Below are 21,010 nucleotides of genomic sequence, written 5' to 3'. Positions count from 1 at the left end.
TTGATACGCCGAGACAGGAGGAAGAGAGACATGAAGGGAGTTTTTATTCACTTAGTATGTATTTCTAGAGTGCCTCCGAATGTGCTGGGGGGCTCTTTATATAGAGTACTTTCTCCCCAGGTCCCTAGATCGGTAAATGGGTCAAGATCGCGCTGTCTAATGACAAATCTTACAGTCCTTCCGAGCGTGCCCCGCCACGGTCGTCTAGTGGCTGAGGTACTCGGCTGCTGACCCGCAGGTCGCGGGATCAAATCCCGGCTGTGGCGGCTGCATTTCCGATGGAGGCGGAAACGTCGTATGCCCGAGGCGGAAACGTCGTATGCCCGTGTACTCAGATTTGGGTACACGTTAAAGAACCCCTGTTGGTCAAAATTTCCGGAGCCCTCCACTACGGCATCTGTCATAATCAAATAGTGGTTTTGGGACGTTAAACCCCACAAATCAATCAAGTCCTTTCGAGCGTCATCATGGTGGCACTGCCCTTAACATGCACACATACACAACACAAACACGATATGGTCGCGGTGATACTGCCACCTCGCCCCGCCGCGGTGGTCTAGTGGCTAAGGTACTCGGCTACTGACCCGCAGGTCGCGGGTTCGAATCCCGGCTGCGGCGGCTGCATTTCCGATGGAGGCGGAAATGTTGTAGGCCCGTGTGCTCAGATTTGGGTGCACGTTAAAGAACCCCAGGTGGTCGAATTTTCCAGAGCCCTCCACTACGGCGTCTCTCATAATCATATGGTGGTTTTGGGATGTTAAACCCTACATATCAATCAATCAATACTGCCTCCTCCAACGAAGCTTGCTTCAAACGAGCGGGGTGTTCGGGTCGACCAACGACCCATGCCATGTTGGACGGTGGTCGCTTGCTCAGCATCTCCGAGGGCCATGGCCTAGATATCTGGTGTTGATTCGAGCGTCGGTGGCCCATCATTCAGAGACGCACAGCGTGCAGTCCAACTTCCGTTGTCAGCGGAAACACGGTGTCGTGGCCTTGCCTCCCAGTAGACGAAAACCAGCCGAGCGTCTTGGAGCTCCTCCTTATCTTTATATAGTGCAGCGGATGCATTTTTTTTTATCCCGGCGCCAACCTAAAAGAGGACCGCTCGTCGAACCTAACACCATCCACCACCGAGCACAGAAAATGTTACCTGGCCTGACATTAAAAATGACTTTCAAGCCGCAAATGTGCACCATCATTATAACCCGATGTTACGCACGCTGAAGTGGGGTTGAACACGCTCAGTAAGTTTTGAAATGAGCATATCACAGGGAGGTAAACACTGTGTTATAATGCAAATACGTGAACAGGGAGAGAGACAGAAAATTCCGGCTGCAGATTATGTCTGAACAGACTGTTGTGTTCTGGGTTTTCAGTTTCGGTATCGGAATGACATGTGAGGATGCCAGGGGGCGCCGCTCTGGCATCTAGGATTTCAAGGCGACTGTAAAATAAAAACAGTGTGTGTTGGGTAACCGAGAAGTGCTGTTGTTGTTCTTTCCTTCGGCGCTTGGCGCCAGCCCGCGTGTTCGGGCTGGTCGTCATCCCCGCCGGCCGCGTACGTCTCCGTCAGCGTCTTCTTCTTTTGCTTCATCGGGACCAGCCAGCCCCCAACACAGCAATGGTGACGAGGACGTGTAAGAACCCGTTTCATTCTCCGTGTTTGTCTTTGTCCTGCTTTTAACGGACCTACCCTGCTAACCCTAGACGCTATTTGTTCCCAGCAAGGTAGCTGCTGCGTGCTGCGTCGATTCATTCCTTCTTCATTCAGCTACGCCACCTCTGTCGCCTTCTTCAAACAGTGTACTGGCGTCACTTTCTTCTCATCTGCACCTCTCCATTCTTCTTGCTTGAAATGGCGTCTCCTATTCCACCTCCCCTATTTCTTCATTCGCCCGGAGATCCACCACTTCCGTGGGTGGACAGGAAATTGATGTTTCAGGCCTACGCAGACGTGGCCGGGGAGGACGCCAGCAAGCCCGAGAGTCGCAAGGCCCTGCTGCTCAACTCGTTGGGCCCTGCCGGGTTAGGGTTAAAGCTCTTCTATACTTTGGATGCCACCAACGCATCGCTGACGCCAGCGTCGGGCGATGCCTTCAAGAATGCTGTTGCTCTTTTCGATGACCATTTTAAAGATGTCTCGTGCAATTATCTCGCACGCGTAAAATTCCAAGAAAGACGACAATTGCCTGGCGAGCCAGTCACCGAGTTCATTACTTCTTTTCGAACGCTTGCCGCGTCGTGCGGCTTCGGCGCGCTCGAGGACGATATGATCCGCCATCAGCTTTTCACCGGGGTAGCCTCGCAAATTGTCCGCTGCCGCAATCTTCAAAAAGGGTCCTCGATTTCATTATCCGAAACCCTGTCGATTGCGCGAGAGGACGAGCTTATTCGCTCCCAGTTGGAGCAATTCGCCCCGCATTCAGTGCAGCAACTTTCTGCTGCGGGGGGCCAAGGCGGTGGCTCTTTGTTTCACGGGACGCGTCAACATGGAGGCCCTTCATCTTCGCCTCGGCGCGGCGGCCAACATGGACGCCCGCCTGCACAGTCCTTCCGTGGTGGCCAACATGGCGGCCTCTCTGCGTCGCGGGGGCGAGGAAGCCGGCAATATGGCGACCCCATTCCGCCAAACTCTGGGTTTCCGGAACAGAACCGAGCTCCTAACTCGCGTTCGCAATTTTCTTCTCGAAGCGCAACCACGCATTGCTTTCGTTGCGGATCGGCTCGGCATTAAGCCAATTTTGCAGTGTCCCGCAGAAACCGCACTTGTCTTGCGTGCGGAAAAATCGGACATTTTCAGTCCGTATGCAAGTCCCGTCCTGCAAATCTTCCCGAACCAGTTTTTCGTCCGCTCCTTCGAGCACTGTACAAACCAATACGGTCACTGTTCTAAATGTGGATGGCCTCCACACTACGTCAGAGCCCAGCATCGTACCCTAGCGGAAATTCTGATAGAGGTCTGAATCAGTCTGATACAGTTTCCTATAAGTTATACCAGTCTTGTACCAGACTGATACAAAGTCTTACCAGTTCTTCTAGACATTCATATCAGTCTGTTACATTTTCTTACCAGTGCTACCAGTCTCATATCAGACTGATACACAGTCTTACCAGTGCTACCATCTTTTGAATAAGTTTGATTGGTCATTTCTATGGCATATATTCGCCTTTAGGTTTTTAGTCTTTTGTTTATTTATCGGATCTTCAAGATGCATTACTGTCATTTTAATGGTACTTCTTTTTTTAACACACTGCCCACATATACGTCATTGGTCATTTCTGGATGTGTATTAGTGTATCAGTGTTTTCTGATGAACACTTGACGACCATATTGTGAAATAATATGATGACTCAAAGAGTGCAACTGGCAGCTTTTGGATGCGTACAACAAAATGTACAATGTTTTATGGTGGTGCATAATTGACAAACTTAGCTTTAAATATGCAAAGCAGCTTTCAGCCTAGATGAACGCTTCATTCTGTGTACAAATGGGATTGCAGGTGCCAGACAGCAACACAGTTAATGCTGACAATGATAGATGACGTCTAGAAATTTCAAGATACTAGTATCCAAAGCTTATCAGATGACAGTATAAACGTAACTTGAAAGAGTACAAACAAAACTTCTCATCACAGATCAATAATAACATAATTTCTAAATTTTAAGTTATAGGGCCAGTAAACATTCCAAGGGAGATAACTTAATAATCAGTCCACTACTGTCAAATGAGCTTGCTGATACAATAATTTCTCCAAACGGCGTGGATTCGAAAGCCTCAGTTTGTGCTGCAGTTTCTTCGTTTCACAACATAAGCCAACCCCAGCTGTCTCTCCCACATACTTTGCCTTTAATGACGAGCCACTACATTAGTGTCATAATCTATACTGGATGAGATAATTTAAATAAACAATGAAATGCTCCTTTGAGTAATCATTAATTGACCTCATCATCAAAACCTAATGCATCGCGAATCCACTGCCAGAAATATTTCAAAGCAAGTTGAGGGGTTTATTGCGCACTTCAACCACTTTCTTTTTTTTTCTCGTCGGTCCCAACAAGCAGCGCCGAAAACTACAGGGAGGAATGGCAGTAAAGAAGTGCGATATATAAGCACAAATTATGAGCTAGAGCATGCACAGTAGCTTTTTCGTGTTGCCATTCCCATGTGCGAGTGTGACTACGCGATATTAGAAGATTTTAAACAGCAGTGCCAGCATGTGGCAGCACACTGTGGCAAGAAGCACATTCGATTAAAACGCTGCTCTTGATTTATTTTGGCTATAGGCCAATCGCATGCTTTCAGTTGTTTTACACCACATACAGGCATCCGAAAGTTCGAAGTGAGCACAGTCATCTATATGAAAAAAGTCACTAGCAGCTGCAAGATTTGACTGAAATGTTGATAGCAGCATCTGTTATTCACTGGTGTGTCTTTTCACAAAGCCCAAGCGGTGGCACAGACCTGCTATATTACTTGCCTGTAATCCTCGCAAGATTGATAAATCAAAAACCATGTACTAATTAAGGCCAAAGCATTGGACTGCAAAACACACGCGCACACGCACGCACACACACGCACACACACACACACACAAGGAACTGCCTACCATGAGAAAAGTTCAGTTGTGAAGAGAACAACAATAGAAGGGATCAAGCCAACATTAAGCTGTCTTACCTTGCTAAACTCATATTAGACTGGCTATATATGCCACAAGTTTTAAACAAGCTTGGTACATCAGCAACATAGCAAACACATCCAACGTTTATGTGCAAACACACTGGCGACATCCTTTGGTAAAAGCACAACCTTTTTTCTCTGTTTCTGAGCAAATACCAATGTGAGATGAGTTCTTGAATAGTTTTGATGTAAGCCTCACACACATGAGCGCACACACAGAGCCTGGCAGTTTATTGACATGCACCAGTGTAAAATACATGTCATTGTTGCATTTAAAAAGTGTCGCTCATGCCAACATTGTCGCGAGCCGCATCTGCAGTCCGGTCGGAATCGCTGAGCGAGTTTTCCTCGAAGCCGTAAGTGTCGTCTGGATCAGGATTTTCATTGCTGTCACCATGCGCATCACTCAGACTTCACGTGTTGAAGGCCGCTACTCCAGAACATCAATTACCAGCTAAAGACTGAGGAATGCTCTTGCTGAGTGTAGCTGGTTGGCCGACTGCGCCTCCACCGTTCCTTGTCCGAGGTACTACATATTGCGATCCAGGCTCCAAATAGCGTTTTTTTCTTCTTTTTGATCGAGCCTGGGGTTGAGTTGAATCCTTCTCTCGTCAAACTTGACACAAACTTCAAGTAGCGCGCTTGATGGTGTCCACGCAAAGTGAGGCTGCGGGACTGATAATAAGAGAACGGGTAAAGATTGATTACATCGACCAAGGCTTCACATTCACAACCTGCTTGCTGTGCCTTGAATATTAAGCACGCGGCGCGGATTTTGTCTTTAACTATAACATGTGGTGGTGGTGGTAGTGGTTAGAACATGAGAAAAGGCACCTAATTTCTGCAACCCTGTCGGGAGCACGGCGCAGTGCCTAAACATGTGCCGTGGGATCCCGGCGCGAGGTAGTGACTCTACAGAACCCCTCGCGTGGTGAAGGTGTATTGTATGTGGTCGCCATGGAGGAAGGTGGTCGTCGCCATGGTGGTCGCTGACTGCCATTATGGCTAGATGATAGTAGCCATAATAATGTGATAGATAAATCGATGAGTGGATTGATATGGGTGTACCCTTCCAATTGGGCAGCGGCTAACGCCACCTAGCCTAACCAACGCGAATATGGTGACACAGCGCATGACCTCTGAAATTGCCGCTGCGCTCCCGTCATTGCGCGTTTGCCATCTCGGAGGCTATGCACAGCGTCACCATTTCACAGTAATTGCATTCATTGTTTATAGATAATTTGCTGTGAGCTCTAAAAAAATTACCTTCTAAGGTTGTTGAAACATGAAGTAAATGTTTTGCAAATAAATACTTTTGTTTTCAAAAACTAAATTGCGTTGTTTTGAGGAAGAAGTCGTGGACTCGTGGTTGCATAAACTACTTGGAAGATCCACAAATGCCACTGCCATCGTCATCAATAGCAAGTTCGTGGCGGCCTTGGTGCGTGTGTAGTGCATGTGAACATTGTTGCGTCTCTTAATTGCTCATTATCGCGCCTGTAAACTCGCAGTTCTCTAAGAAGTTTGGTTTCGCGATAATAATTAAAAATGAATAGTCCTGGTAAGTGCATGTAAGTACATCAATCCGAAGGATACAGCCAATTTTGATCCTCACAATTGGTACCGGGTGTTCTGGAAGGATAGCACGCACTGCGGCCACTATCACGCTCAAGTGATTAGGCTTTACGGTAAGTCCGCGCCTCTTGTATTCCCAATACAAAAACAAAGAGGAAGAAGCAGTCGTTCTGAAGTTATTTACTGGTCATATTTTCTTAGGCACCGAGGATGATGCAAAGAATGCAACAGAAAAACGACCCTCCATTCCGCAGACCCGATTGCGACTCCTCCGATAGCTGCAGTTCAAATAAAGTGGACAACGAGTCGTTTAAAAAGTAAGTTGCAATTGGTCACACTGCAACTGATATGCTACTTGCAGCATAATTATTACCGTCAGCCAAGTTTGGCTATCGTTGACATTGCGGCTGATATGCTACTGCGGCGCAATTACAATCGACAGCCGATTTTGCTCTGCACGTGGTGCCGTGTCACACATGAAGCACCAATGCTCTGATATACTCCCCGCCCCCTTAGCGAATATATCAGAGCATCGCTGCTCCACTACTGCGCGGGCGCCGGAACGTCGTATTGAAGGTGTGAGTAAAGTTGCAGTATGCTGAAGAGCTATTTTATTTTATTCTATCGTGGTATGAGCGCAGCTTAGTCACATTTTTTTGTACAGTTGACAGGTTTAAAATTATTTTTTCTTGTGCAGATATACGCCCTGTTTGTGCTTGCGAACTAGCAGTGAAATTTGTGTGTTGGGTTGTTTGCAGTTGTAAGAAACACGACGTCAAGCTGCTGTTAAGCAGAAGACAAAGCACGTCAGCAACCGTTTTAAGAAGCAGCAGGGAGGCCTGCTGTTTGCTATTGCTGAAAAAAAGAACAGAGAAAGAGCTTCTGAAAGAAGTGAACATATATGCTCAGGGCTCAAAATAAAAAAGCATTAGAAAGAATAAGCCTACTGGAAAATGCCCTTCGCTGCGAAAATTTCCAACCAGGTTTATCATTTCTTCATAAGCTGTTGTAACGCACTGCTGCTAGGGTTGTATGCAGCAGCAAGTTGCCCTATTCTTATAGCGTGCAAGTTTGCTTAAAAGCAGAATGCAATGTAAGTTCATGGGTGGCATGGATACATGCATGTTTTTCTAATCACTTGAAAAAGTGCTTTTACAACTTTCACAGTGTGGTGGATAGTAAAAAGAACACCACTTGGTCAAAATTTCTTGAGCCCTCCACTACGGCATCCCCTAAAATCACACCATAGTTTTGAGACGTGACATGCAACGTATCATTACACTTTAACTGCATATCTCAACTGCATGCTAGGTTTATCATATATATTATTTCACCATGCACACCTAGGATGCTACCATGACGATTGAGGGTGCAATATACTTTATTTCTGCACACTCTACTTTTTCATTGCAGCAAAGAACCTTGTCCTTTGCGAGTGTTGCAGCCGCAAGCCTCAAGAACAGAAACGACTAGCACCTTTGCCACCACTATGTGCTGCCACGCTGGAACCACCACAGCGACCACAGACAGCCCTGAAGTAGCCCACTCAAGTGTGAGGGAGGCTGTACGCTTATGAATTATGTGCCCACTGACAGAGAGGTATCATAAAACTCTAGTATGCTTTGTCTTGAAGATATATTGCTTTGCTTTAATGAGAAAATGTGCATAGACAAACTAATGTTTGCACATCATCTTTGACTTCTTTTATAGGTGCATCGGAGCAAAGGAATTGCCGTTCCCAAGAGATTGTACAATCACCCCATAGGCTTAAAAAGACAGACCCGTTTTGTTCGTGGGGTGGCCGTTGCCGTTTTTATACAGCAGGCCTAGTCGGTAGAAGTGTTACTGACGCAGCCTCCAATCGGTCTAAAGGGGAGGCGAAATCTCCCTTGGAGAAAGAAACATATGCCTTGTTTTCAGGTAGGTGAAATTTTGCAATCTGACCAAAATTCAGGGAAGTTGGTGGCTCCATTTCGCACGTAATCAGCCGAGGTTTCACTGCCAACTTGTGTTATAATTACTTACTAAAGCTTCAAGTGTAGCTTTTGCCTACTGGAGCTGGGTACTTTTATGCAAGAATCCACAAACTAATTTTAAACAATATTAGAGAGGCAGACTGGTAGCACTCCTACTTATTTCCTTGTCATATTGACTCCTCTATTTAGAGTGCTCATATTTGTCACCTAATAAGTGCCTGTAACTTGCTTTGTTTTGATCATGCAGATTTCTTCAACCATTGTTTTGAAGCACGCCGTTCTAATTGGAGAGGTTCAGCAAATAAAGAAGCTCCTTAATAAAGCTTTGGCAAACAAAATTAATGACTTTATGAAATCAAAAGATTAACCAAGGAATGGCACATCAAATAAAATATTTTGTTTGATTTCTGTGTTCATATTTGTGTCCTGCTTGCTCTGATGTAGCGGTGCACCTGCCAGTTGGCTAAGCACCGATTCGGTTGTGGGCCTATCAGAGTAGAATGCTACACTTATAGGCTGGCACACGAGTACTGGTACACTGATAGACTGGTGCACTGATAGACTGGTACACTGATAGACTTGTACACTGATAGACTGGTACACTGATAGACTGATACACTGATGGACTGATACACTCATATACTGATACAGCTATAGACTGATACACTCATAGACTTATACAACTGTCAATAACCTGATAGCCTATCAGTTTTTCTATCAGAATGTTTGCTAGGGTAGCTTCAGTGGGCCATGTGCCCTTGTCATTTCTCGCGGACACTGGTACCTCAGTCTCTTTAATCGGTGCCGCTGACTTTCATAGTCATTTTTCCAACATTCGGCTTTTGCCTTCACACGTCGTTCTACAAACAAATTCTATGGGAACGATTGATATAATTTAGGTAAATTTACAGCTCAAGTCTCCTATCGCAGTCGCCTTGCTTCCATTACTTTTTATGTAACAGCCAATGGCAGCTCGCTTTTTGGACGTGATGCCATCACGGCTTTGTCCATCAACATCGTCGGTGCGTCTATGACGTGTGCTCAAGTCGACGTCCAAGATGATCTTCCGGCCAACGCGCCTTCTGAATACCACCACCTGTTCTCCCGTGAACTGGGTTGTGTGCGCGGTTTTGTGCATAAAGTGATGCGTCGACCAGATGTGTGCCCTGTGCGTGCCAAGCTGCACCGCATTCCTCTTCTTCTCCGTGAGCAAGTCTCTCTGGAACTATCTCGCCTTCAAGCCAGCAGAATCATCGAGCCTGTCTCTGCTTCCGACTGAGTTTCTCCACTAGTCGTCATCAAGAAAAAAGATGGATCCCTTCGACTATGCGTCGACATACGAGAACCGAACAAGGCAATGGTCGTGGATGGTTTTCCACTTCCTCACATTGAAGAACTGCTTCATGAGCTCCCCGGAGCGGTATGTTTCTCCGAGCTGGACCTTGCGTCCACTTATCACCAAGTTGAACTTTCTGAGTGCAGTAGAGACTTAACCACATTTGTATCGCACGAACGCTTGTCTCGGTTTCGCCGCGTGTGTTTTGGGCTTGCATCTGCCCCTGCAGTGTTTCAGAAAATGATGTCAATTATTTTTAAGGGTTGTAACGGCGCCCTTTGTTACTTGGATGACATTTTGGTGTAGAGACGTACTCGCGAAGAGCACGATGCTAACTTGCATACTGTTCTCAACCGCATCAGTGAATGTGGTATGAAACTTAATAACAAGTGCATATTTTCTGTGAATGACTTTCAATTTCTCGGACATAATACCAGTTCCCGCAGCTTGACACCTGTTGAATGTAAAGTTCCGGCCACTGTCAATGCCCCACGGCCTACAGATGCCAAAACCTTGCAATCATTTTTAGGTCTTGTTGGTTATTATGCCAAGTTTGTTCCTGACTATGCTGATGTGATTGAACCACTGCGTATTCTACTTCGTCAAGCACAGCCTTTTAACTGGTCAGCTGAAGCTGAACAGAGCTTCATTCGAGTTAAGTTAATACTGCCCTCAATGCCAGCTGTTAGTATTTTCAATGAAAAGCTTCCCATTGTCATCACGACGGATGCGTCCGATGTTGGACTTGGAGCAGTGTTTCAACAACTCAGAGGTGATCAGCTGATCACTATCGCTTTTGCATCTCGTACATTGACCCTTGCTGAACGCCGATATTCAGTAAGAGAGCGTGAAGCTCTCGCGTGTCTTTTTGCCTTTGAGAATTGGCATGTTTACTTGTGGGGCCGGCACTTCACATTACGTACAGATCACCAAGCACTACTTGCTCTTCTTTCTGCAGGCTCCGAAGGCCGCCGCCCCATTCACGTTTCTCGTTGGTGTGCCAAACTCATGTATTATAATTTCAGTGTTCATTATTATAATGCTTTTTAATAACGTGGTTGCTGATCCACTGTCGCACCTTCCTCTTCAGATACCGGTTACTGAATTGCGGGATGAGGAAGTTGTTTCATTAGTTACTTCCTGCATTACTAAAGCTGAGCTTCAGGCAGCTACAGCTGCAGATTCCACTTTGTCTCAAGTTCTCAAATATTCACTTGAAGGATGGCCTTCCAAATGTGCTCTTGCTTCTGAATTCTTGCCTTACTTCGCAGTCCGACAGGAACTGTCTTGTGTCGAGGACTTGCTTTTCCGCGATGAACGCGTGATTCCTCCTGCTTCTTTCCGTAACAAGCTAATACAGCTTGCCCATGAGGCCCATCCAGGCATTGTCCGCACCAAACCGAATCTCCGAGACAGGTACTGGTGGCAGGCCTTAGAAAAGCAGGTCGAGCATGCAGTTTACAACTGCCATATATGTCAGGCAGCTGACAAGTCTGCCAAACCTGCATTTTCTCCGTTGCAGCCAGTCCAGTGGCCTGATCGGCCTTGGCAGAAACTCGGCATGGACATCATCGGTCCTTTGCATAATGTTCCGCAAAATGCCCGGTTCCTTGTTTCTCTCATTGACTACCATTCCAAATGGCCAGAGCTTTGTTTCACACATACGGTTACTTCTGAGGTCATCATTGAGTTTCTGTCTTCAATCTTCAGCCGGGAAAGTTTTCCTGATGCCATTGTTTTTGACAATGGTCCACAGTTTCAGTCCCAACATTTCGAGGCTTTTTTTTTTCACAACGAGAAATTCAGCACTTGAGGTCATCAGTTTTCTATCCCCAATCAAATGGGCAAATCGAGCGCTTTAATCGCGTTCTGAAGCATCATATCCAGATCGCCCAATTAGAGCACCGTCCCCTCAAGCAAGTCTTGACTGAATGTTTAGCTTCATACAGGTTCACACCACAAGGCACCACTAGAGTGTCTCCTGCTCGACTTCTCCACGGTAGGCAACCGCGAGTTGCTCTCGACATAGTCTCTTTGCCTCGTAACATAGCAGTGTCTTCTCCTGATCAAATAAGTACCAGGGTTTTATCTCATCAACAAGCAATGAAAAAGTATGCCGAAACCCGTCGAGGTGCAAAGCAGTTCAAAGTTCGCACTGGCGATCTAGTCAAGGTTCGTGTGCCAGGCAAGCGCCCCAAGTATAGGGATCCTTACAAAGTTTTAGGCCAGGTTAGCCCCACTTCTTTTCACCTAAGTGATGGTAACATCTGGAATGCTTCGCGCCTTGTTATGTTTCATACGGATTCGCCTTCAACACCTAAAAGTCTTCCTCATCACGTTCCGTCCACGCCTTTCAACTACGCATCAGACTGTTACATGTGGCCTCCATGTACAGGCATTTCTTCTTCAAGGGGGGAGGAGCTACCAGTCGGTGTCACTGGTTCATGTACACCAAGTCATACGGTTCACTTCGAACCTTCAAATACGGCTGAGACCGTTAAACCGGACTCCGGTCCACCAAATTCTTCCGAAGCTCATGTTGCGAGCTCAGATGAGACCGCGAATTTTAACGCTAGTTCAGAGCCTTCACAATCTTCTACTGCTCTTGATGTGTCACAACAGAGCACAAGTGACCAAGGAGCAGACACACCTGATTCTACATCCAAAAGGACCCGCCCTAAGTGGAAGCGGCAGAAGCCGCGTCGGTTCAAAAACTACGTGATGTAGAACTCTTGTTCGGAACAGTTGTGTACATTTTTTTGTTTATCAGTGCATTTTCAGGACGCGTAGTGTGTGAGTTCGGTGTGCCATGCTCTGAATTTTCATGTGTTCTAATGTACACACCTTGTAAAATGTGTTGGTATCGATCTTGTATAAATATCAACTGTGTATAGGTGAACTTTTTTTGAGGAGGGGATGATTGTTGTGTTCTGTGTTTTCAGTTTTGGTTTCGGAATGACATGTGAGGAGGCCAGGGGGCGCCGCTCTGCATCTAGGATTTCAAGGCGACTGTAAAATAAAGTAGTGTGTGTTGGGTAACCGTGGAGTACGGTGTGTTGGGTAACCATAAAGTGCTCTTCGGCGCTGCGCGCCAACCCGCGTGTTCGGGCTGGTCGGCGTCCCCGCCGGCCGCGTACGTCTCCGTCGGCCGTCTTCTTCTTCTCCTTCGTCGGGACCAGCCAGCCCCCAACACAGCCCCCAACTCAGCACAGACCCTTTCGGGGCGCTGTCTTCTTCTGGCGCAAGCTCAAATGAACCGCTGCCTCCATCTGAGAGTCATAAACGTCCAGTGACTCTGTGGCTCAAATTTTATGATTTTCTTTTGTCTAGATACAGCTAGACAACACATTGCGAAGTATGCTAGGGGCCATCGCTTGCTTGGCACCGTGATGGAAGCAAACGCTGCCGCTCCTGCTGGAGAGGGCACGTTGAGGGCACGCCAGGCTGGACCATCCAGGTGGAATCAGTCGTCGTCTTTTCCTGTCTCAATCTCTCCCTCCTTTTTCGTTTTTGGCTCTTTCGATCTTCCTTCAACGAAGGAAGATCGAAAACGTTGAAAAAAACTTGTTAGACTGACTTCGTTTCCATTCCATTTTCTCTGGGTTGCAATGGTAAACGTACTGTATAGCCTTAAACTTTATTAGATATATTAGGCCATAGCGTACCTGTAAACTGGCACCCACAATTTCACCGCGGCTCGTAGTGCCCTATAGTTAAGCTCCGTGGAGGGCTGCTGGCAAGGCTGCCGAATCAATAGCATGATTGATGGAGTCACCTAACTCCTTCCGAGAAGACTGCCCCTCAAAGAGGCGGTGCACCGACGCAATATCTGAACTACTGCTCACTAAGTTAGACAACTTTCCCACTTGTTACAATATACAGTGCCAGAGTGAAGAAACGAAAGCTGGAGATATATCACCCTTGCCTTGTATCAAAGTATATCATGGAAACACCAGGCGCGGGCTAACAAGCCAACAGAACTACAAGTGGTGACCTGTTCTTTGAATTTAAATATCATCTACGATATCAGAAACTGTGCAACTTAACAACATTCGGTGATCAGCCCATTACCATCACTTCGCACCACAAATTTAACATCGTTAAATGGTGTCGTATCGGATAACGATCTAAAGGGACATTCCGCAGATGATGAATTTAATTTACAAGTCTACTGAACCAACATTTGGGTGAAAATACTTTGCAAGAATATTCCCTGTACTTTCATTAGCATAGTTGTCGGTAACAAGTTCTCATTAATATTGTAACAAAAAAAGGGCCTTCAACTTTGCGCTTTTATTTTTACATACTATGCGGTAGTATCCTAAGTGAAGCAAGTATCTATACTCTCCCTTTCTTCTGTGCCTCCTTGTCACACTTACTTCCCTTTTCTCTTCGTTTGAATAGTATAATATGCATAGCTATACTCTACATGGCTTCGGTTGTGAGATTTCATGATTGGCTGTAATATATTGCACTGCAGCCTATCTCCTCCTCTCAAACTCACCCTTTTTGCACCCTTTGGCTTTTTCATAATGCATATGACTTACATATACGTGAATATGCATGCGTGAAGCCATTTGACGGCATGATATTAGGCAGATGAACGCGCAAGATAGCCCGGAACCCTGGTGTGAACAAACAATAATCCAGTTCTCGTTGTGGGGATCCAAACGTGCAAACATCGAATCACGTACTCGGTTAGTTGAACTCAATGCGTCATTATTTCTTCTTTCAACTCATATCGCAAAAGAAATTTTGTTTACATTCATATTATATGGCGTATTCTTTAGGACAATTGTCATGCGGATTTACCCAAATATTCTTACCGCTATGACTTACCTGCTGCCATAAGGCAAGTGTGCTACCTAAAGAGATAAGTCTGTTAAAATTAGATAATCATTCCTCGTATTCAGTTATGTTTGTTCGCCACGAAAGCAATCCACGTTCGTTTGAACAGTTTTTTTTGTTCTGATCACTACATGTTGCGTGGTATACATACTCGTAAATATAAAGGTAACCATATTGAATTGTCACTTGCACTACCTTCATCACTACCTTCACTTGCACTACTTGCACTACCCCGGTTTTATTACAGTCATGAGGCTTTGACAATGAAGGGTGTGATTCTGAAGCCGGTAAAAATGAAATTTCTTTGTTTGCTGTACTTAGCCTTAGCAAAAGTAAAAGACAAACAACAAGCAGTACTGCTTTAAATAATAGTGCCAAGCTCAGACAATGGTCGGCACTTCATTTTCTCTGAAGTGTCTCGACTTTTCTATACGCTCGTTTATCCTTCACGTAATCGTTGCGACTTGCGTAAGCTCTATTAAAAACACAGTTATTGTTGCTTTGCAGTCACCCTCAACAGAATGGTCTGAAGCAATCGCGAAGTTTTTAATTACTGTGGAGCAGCGTGCGATGAGATGCGCCAACGGCTTTCCGAGGACTAAGCTAGATCCCAATAAAGTAGCAGACGTTAGGCGCCTGGGGCATTATGAAACAACATACCTGAACCTGACAAAACATATAGCGTGCAATAGAATAAACCACTTACCGGATTTGATCTACCCGTGTTAGGACTTGGCGGCCATTGAGGCTGAAAAGTGTACTGCCATTATCAATAAATTGAACACAAACAAAATAATAAACACAAATTATCATTAGTCTCATGAAATGTGTAAAGTATAATGACAAAAAAAATGCAAGGCAATAATATACAAGCAGTACAAGACGCAGAACCGTGTACAATCTGTGTGCTAAAAGAACCGCTGTTATCGGATGAATAGGAAATTTTTCGTACGACGCATACATTTTACGTAGATTGAATGTGCAGAATTACAATACGGCGTTTTGCAGGCGTTGTAGGCTTGTTTTTTTTTTCTTACCACTGGTATATACTTCAGGTGTCTTGTCAAGTCAAACTTTCTCGATTTCATTTTTGATTCTAGAGTTGAAAAATTAGCATGCTCACTGTCACCCACTGACATGCACTCGGGATGATTGCTGAGTTTTTTTTTCTTCCCATCGCTTCTTGCGGAAGCATGCAGGCTTCCTCGAGGGTCAGCAGTGGCTGTGTTTTTGTGGATTATTTTTCCATGTTTCTTCAAGCACAAATATATTCTGTATTTATTTATTGCTAATTCTTGACTGCCCAGGGCATTTTACAGCGTAAGCTGTTTCGAGATCACAAGAAGCATCGCGTGCACCGTGAATGGCCGCCACAGCTGCCACCGCCGGTGTGCGTAACCATCATTGCGCGAAGTGGCAAAAAACTACGAAATGAAAAAGCACCAAGAGCACAATGGCACACGGGCCCACGTCTCCAGCGTGCCACCCGAGTATTCTACATCACTGCTACGCTAGTGCTTGAAACTTCTTTGCAAACCGGAGTGAGGCGGGCTTGGTGTTGTGAAAGCAATCGCGGTATAATGAGTAATAAAGCGTTTTAGGATTGAAAAGGCACAGCCACGCCTCACACAATTCGAATGACTTAACGATTGATTCGTGAAATACTCCAACCACTTAGAAAGGCTACAGGCATAATTCATCAACGTAGTAAGCTAAAGCTTAAGAAAATTTCACAATTTTTTTGTAAGTAAGTAGCTGGTACTACGGTTTATAGAAAAATAACGAAGCTTGGCATAGTGAGTGCCTCCCTACAACATGAAAGTTATGACTTTTCGCGCAGTGGGTACTCATCAAATGTGCTTGCAGCAGTTACCTAAAAGGGCCTTCAATACATGAAGAGACTGAACAGTCGCTGTTACAGTTCTCGCTGTCACTAAGCTGCGCATTCCGTGTCGGCCGTGTGGTTTTCCATCTGTGCCTTGCGTTTCACCCGCCTAGTCAGATAATTTATCAGCCTTTAGTGAAAGAACGTAGCTTTTTTAGGAAGTAGTATCATACGGACACGAAAGGACAACGGAAGGAGACAAAGAGACACTCGTCTCCAAGCAGATTATCGCGAAAGTGTTCTACGGTGAACATACAGCCTGCTGTGTGGATGACTGGACAAATTTGTTATTTACACTGTCACAAGACTGCTCAAAATTGCATGGCCACTAAAAGAAATTACACGGCGAAAGCACTCACTGTGTGTCATCACTTGTCCTTTGTGTCAGCTTTGTTGATTATTCTCGATTATTCAATCGAGAAAGAAGAAAACGAGGTGTGGGCCGGAGAGGAATGTTTTATATAGATAGGCACATTATACAAGTACAACAATTGTCTAGGTAATCTGTAATTTTTGAAATAAATAACCCACAATATTCTAAAATATATATACTGTGATAAAACCACTGAATTATTGGCCGCTTTTTTAAATTGAATATGTACCACAATGACAAGGGGAACAGGAACAAAGAGAGTTCACGCTTGAAAACAAAGGAGTTAGAAATGCAACTGAGCCCTAGCTGCGTTTTGCACAGTTGCACCACTGCATTTAAAACTCCTCAATTTAGTGTGGGTCCCAAATCACAGCGGATTACAATTGAATGAATTGGCAGATGCCTTGGCACGAGCATCGCTTGAAGGACCAGTCATTTCAGTACTTGCCGAGTTAGAATACTTATCAGGGGTTAGATATAGAAAATTCGCTATTTTACAGATAGTTTAGAAAATGTCAAACAATGAATAGATCATCAGCACATGAAATTTCCATGGAAAGCTCCGTGGAGTCCGTCAAAAAAACTTTAGATATATACTTCAGATGCCAGTGTCGTGTCCCCCCAATAAATTTTTATTTACACAGAGCTGGTCTGACACTTCCCCTCTTTGTCCGTTTTGCGAAGAATCAGAAACTATTGAACATTATTTTGGCTCATGTCGGTTTTATGCATTAATTAGAAAATGACTTCTAGATAATTCATTTGCGAAGCTAGGTTTAAAATTAACCACAGAAAATGTTTTAAATTTTAGTGCCTCTGTTTGGTGAAATTGCCACAGAGATGCATTTGACGCGGCGAGTAATTTTATTCAAGACTCTAAACGTTTTTCAACAAAATCCCACAATTACAGGTACAAAAAAACGGGTAGAAAAGTGATTTTCGAATCTGAATAAATCCATGACATACCAAATTATTCTGTTTTAACCAGCTCTCTGGTCGGCTCCCACAATCAAGGTATAGCAATCAGTTTCTATTTTATTTTGATTTTTTTCTCCATATATGAATCTTCGGTTTCTTTTTTTGAATTTAAAGTCTTCACTCTACCACTCCCTTTTTTGTTGTAAGCAATAGTACAGTTATCGTCCGTCATCATCATCAGCCTGACTACGTCCACTGCAGGACAAAGGCCTCTCCCATGTTCCGCCAGTTAACCCGGTCCTCTGCTTGCAGCTGCCAATTTATACCCGCAAACTTTTTAATCTCATCTGCCCACCTAACCTTCTGTCTCCCCCTAACCCGCTTTCCTCCTATGGGAATCCAGTTAGTTACCCTTAATGACCAGCGGTTATCCTGTCTATGCGCTACATGCCCAGCCCATGTCCATTTCCTCTTCTTTATTTCAACTATGATATCCCTAACCCCCGTTTGTCCCTTAATCCACTCCGCTCTCTTCTTGTCTCTTAAGGTTACACCTACCATTTTTCTTTCCATTGCTCGCTGCGTCGTCCTCAATTTGAGCTGAATTCTCTTTGCGAGTCTCCAGGTTTCTGCTCCGTAGCTAAGTACCGGCGAGACACAGCTGTTACATACCTTCCTCTTAAGGGATAATGGCAATCTACCTGTCATAGTTTGAGAGTGCTTGCCGAATGTGCTCCACCCCATTCTTATTCTTCTAGTTACTTCAATCTCGTGGTTAGGCTCTGGGGTTATTACCTGCCCTAAGTAGACATGGTCTTTTACAACTTCAAGTGCACTATTACCTATCTCGAAGCGCTGCTCCTTTCCGAGGTTGTTGTACATTACTTTCGTTTTCTGCAGAATAATTTTAAGACCCACCTTTCTGCTCTCCTTGTGTAACTCCGTAACCATGAGTTGCAATTCGTCCCCTGAGTTACTCAGCAATGCAATGTCATCGGCGAAGCGCAGGTTACTAAGGTATTCTCCATTAACTCTAATCCCTAACTGTTCCGATTCTAGGCTTCTGAAAACCTCCTGTAAGCACGCGGTAAATAGCATTGGGAAGATTGTGTCCCCCTCCCTTACACCCTTCTTGATTGGTATTCTGTTGCTTTCTTTATGAAGCACTATGGCAGCAGTTGATCCCCTGCAGATTTCTTCCAGAATGTTTGTATATGCTTCATCTACGCCCTGATTCCGCAGTGTCTGCATGACGGCTGATATTTCTACTGAATCAAACGCCTTCTCGTAATCTATGAAGGCTATGTATAGTGGTTGGTTATACTCTGAGCATTTCTCTACTACCTGATTGATAGTATGAATGTGGTCGATTGTTGAGTAGCCTGTTCGAAATCCTGCTTGTTCTTTTGGTTGATTGAATTCTAATGTTTTCTTTACTCTGTTAGCAATTACTTTTGTAAATAGCTTGTACACTACAGAGAGCAAGCTGATCGGCCTGTAATTCTTCAAGTCCTTGTCATCTCCTTTCTTATGTATTAAGATGATGTTAGCGTCATTCCAAGACTCTGGTACCCTTCCCGTCAAGAGACACCTCGTAAACAGGGTAGCTAGTTTTTCTAACACAATCTTTCCTCCATCTTTCAGCAGATCTGATGTTACTTGATCCTCACCAGCAGCTTCGCTTCTTTGCATGCTCTCCAAAGCTTTTTTGACTTCTTCTTTCATTACTGGTGGGGTGTCATCTGGGTTACTGCTAGTTCCTATAGTATTAAGGTCGTGGTTGTCTCGGCTACTCTACAGATCTCTGCAAAACTGCTACGCTATTTTAACTATCCTATCCATATTGGTTGTTATTTTGTCTTCTTTGTCCCTTAGTGCATACATCCGACTTTTGCCTATCCCAAGTTTCCTCTTCACTGCTTTGAATCTTCCGCCGTTTTTCAGAGCGTGTTCAATTCTCTCCATGTTATACCTTCCTACATCGCATACTTCACGTCTATTATTCAACTTCAAAAGCTCTGCCAGTTCTATTTCGTCTGTTGTACTTGACACTTTCAAGATTCGACGCTTCTTAATTAGGTCCTTCGTTTCCTGGGAAAGCTTGCCAGTGTCCTGTCTAACTACCCTGCCTCCAACTTCCACTGCACACTCCGTAATGATACTCGTCAGATTATCATTCATTGTTTCTACGCTAAGGTTGGTTTCCTCACTAAGAGCTGAGTACCTGTTCTGCAGCGACACTCTAAATTCCTGTACTTTCCCTGTCAGTGCTAGCTCATTGATAGGCTTCTTTCGTAGCAGTTTCTGCCGTTCCTTCCTCAAGTCTAGGTGAATTCGAACCGTACCATTTTATGGTCACTGCATCGTACCTTGCCAACCACTTCCACATCCTGCACAATTCCTGGGTGTGCAGTAATTATAAAGTCTATTTCGCTCTTATTTTCGCCATTAGGGCTCCTCCATGTCCACTTGCTGTTTTTCTCGTTTTCGGTAGAAGGTATTCAAAATCCGCAAATTATTGCGTTCTGCGAATTCTACTAGTAGCTCTCCTCTGGCATTTCTAGTGCCGATGCCATAATCTCCTACTGCCTGGTCTCCAGCCTGCTTCTTCCTTACCTTTGAATTAAAGTCGCCCATCACTATAGTATACTGTGTTTTTACCTTACTCATTGCCGATTCAACGTCCTCATAGAAGTTTTCAACTGAAGCGTCATCATGGCTGGATGTAGGCGCGTAAGCCTGTACTACCTTCATCTTGTATCTTTTATTCAGTTTAATTACAATACCTACCACCCTTTCATTAATGCTATAATATTCCTCTATGTTGCCAGCTATGTTTCTGTGAATTAGAAACCCCACTCCCAGTTCTCTTCTGTCTGCCAAGCCCCGATAGCAAAAAACGTGCCCATTCTGTAGCGCCGTATAGGCCTCATCTGTCCTCCTAACCTCACTGAGCCCTGTTATATCCCATTTAACACCTACTAGCTCCTCGAATAGTACAGCTAGACTTCCCTCACTAGATAAGGTTCTAGCGGTAAACGTTGCCAAGCTCAGGTTCCAATGGCGGCCTGTAGTCCAGAGATTCTTAGCACCCTCTGCTGCGATGCAGATCTAACCGCCGCCGTAGTCAGTTGCTTCGCAGCTGCTGAGGACTGAGGGCCGTGAGTTATTTGACGTAAGAATATGGAAGGTAGTGGCCAGATACTGCACCAGGGTGGCCAATCCTTCTCTTGTGAGGGAGTGCGTTCCCGGCGGTGGTTACCGGTGAGGCCGCACCCCAGGCTTCTTAATGCAGTTCCATCAACACGCCAATTTTTTTCTTTTCTTTCCTTTTTTTTGGTTGGGAACTGCGCGGCACCGGGATTTAAACCACGGACCTCTTGCATGCGAGGCGGATGTTCTAACCACTACGCCATCG

General features: G+C 44.9%; 1 protein-coding gene across 4 annotated transcripts in view; it reads right to left on the bottom strand.

Annotated features, from left to right (window-relative positions):
- LOC119167424 (uncharacterized) overlaps positions 1–21,010 on the bottom strand; it is a 179,600-nt gene that overhangs the window by 60,088 nt on the left and 98,502 nt on the right. For 3 of the 4 annotated variants that reach the window (XM_075866399.1, XM_075866401.1, XM_075866400.1), the window contains one exon: positions 15,123–15,164. The exons of the other annotated variant lie outside the window; for it this stretch is intronic. In XM_075866399.1, the coding sequence (XP_075722514.1) occupies positions 15,123–15,164 (42 nt within the window). The remainder of the gene's footprint in view (positions 1–15,122; positions 15,165–21,010) is intronic. 4 annotated transcript variants of the gene reach the window in all.

The sequence above is a fragment of the Rhipicephalus microplus genome, chromosome 6 (assembly GCF_043290135.1).
Source record: "Rhipicephalus microplus isolate Deutch F79 chromosome 6, USDA_Rmic, whole genome shotgun sequence".
Taxonomy (NCBI): domain Eukaryota; kingdom Metazoa; phylum Arthropoda; class Arachnida; order Ixodida; family Ixodidae; genus Rhipicephalus; species Rhipicephalus microplus.
The sequence above is the reverse complement of the archived record's forward strand: the minus strand, read 5'-3'. Positions and strand labels throughout refer to the sequence as shown.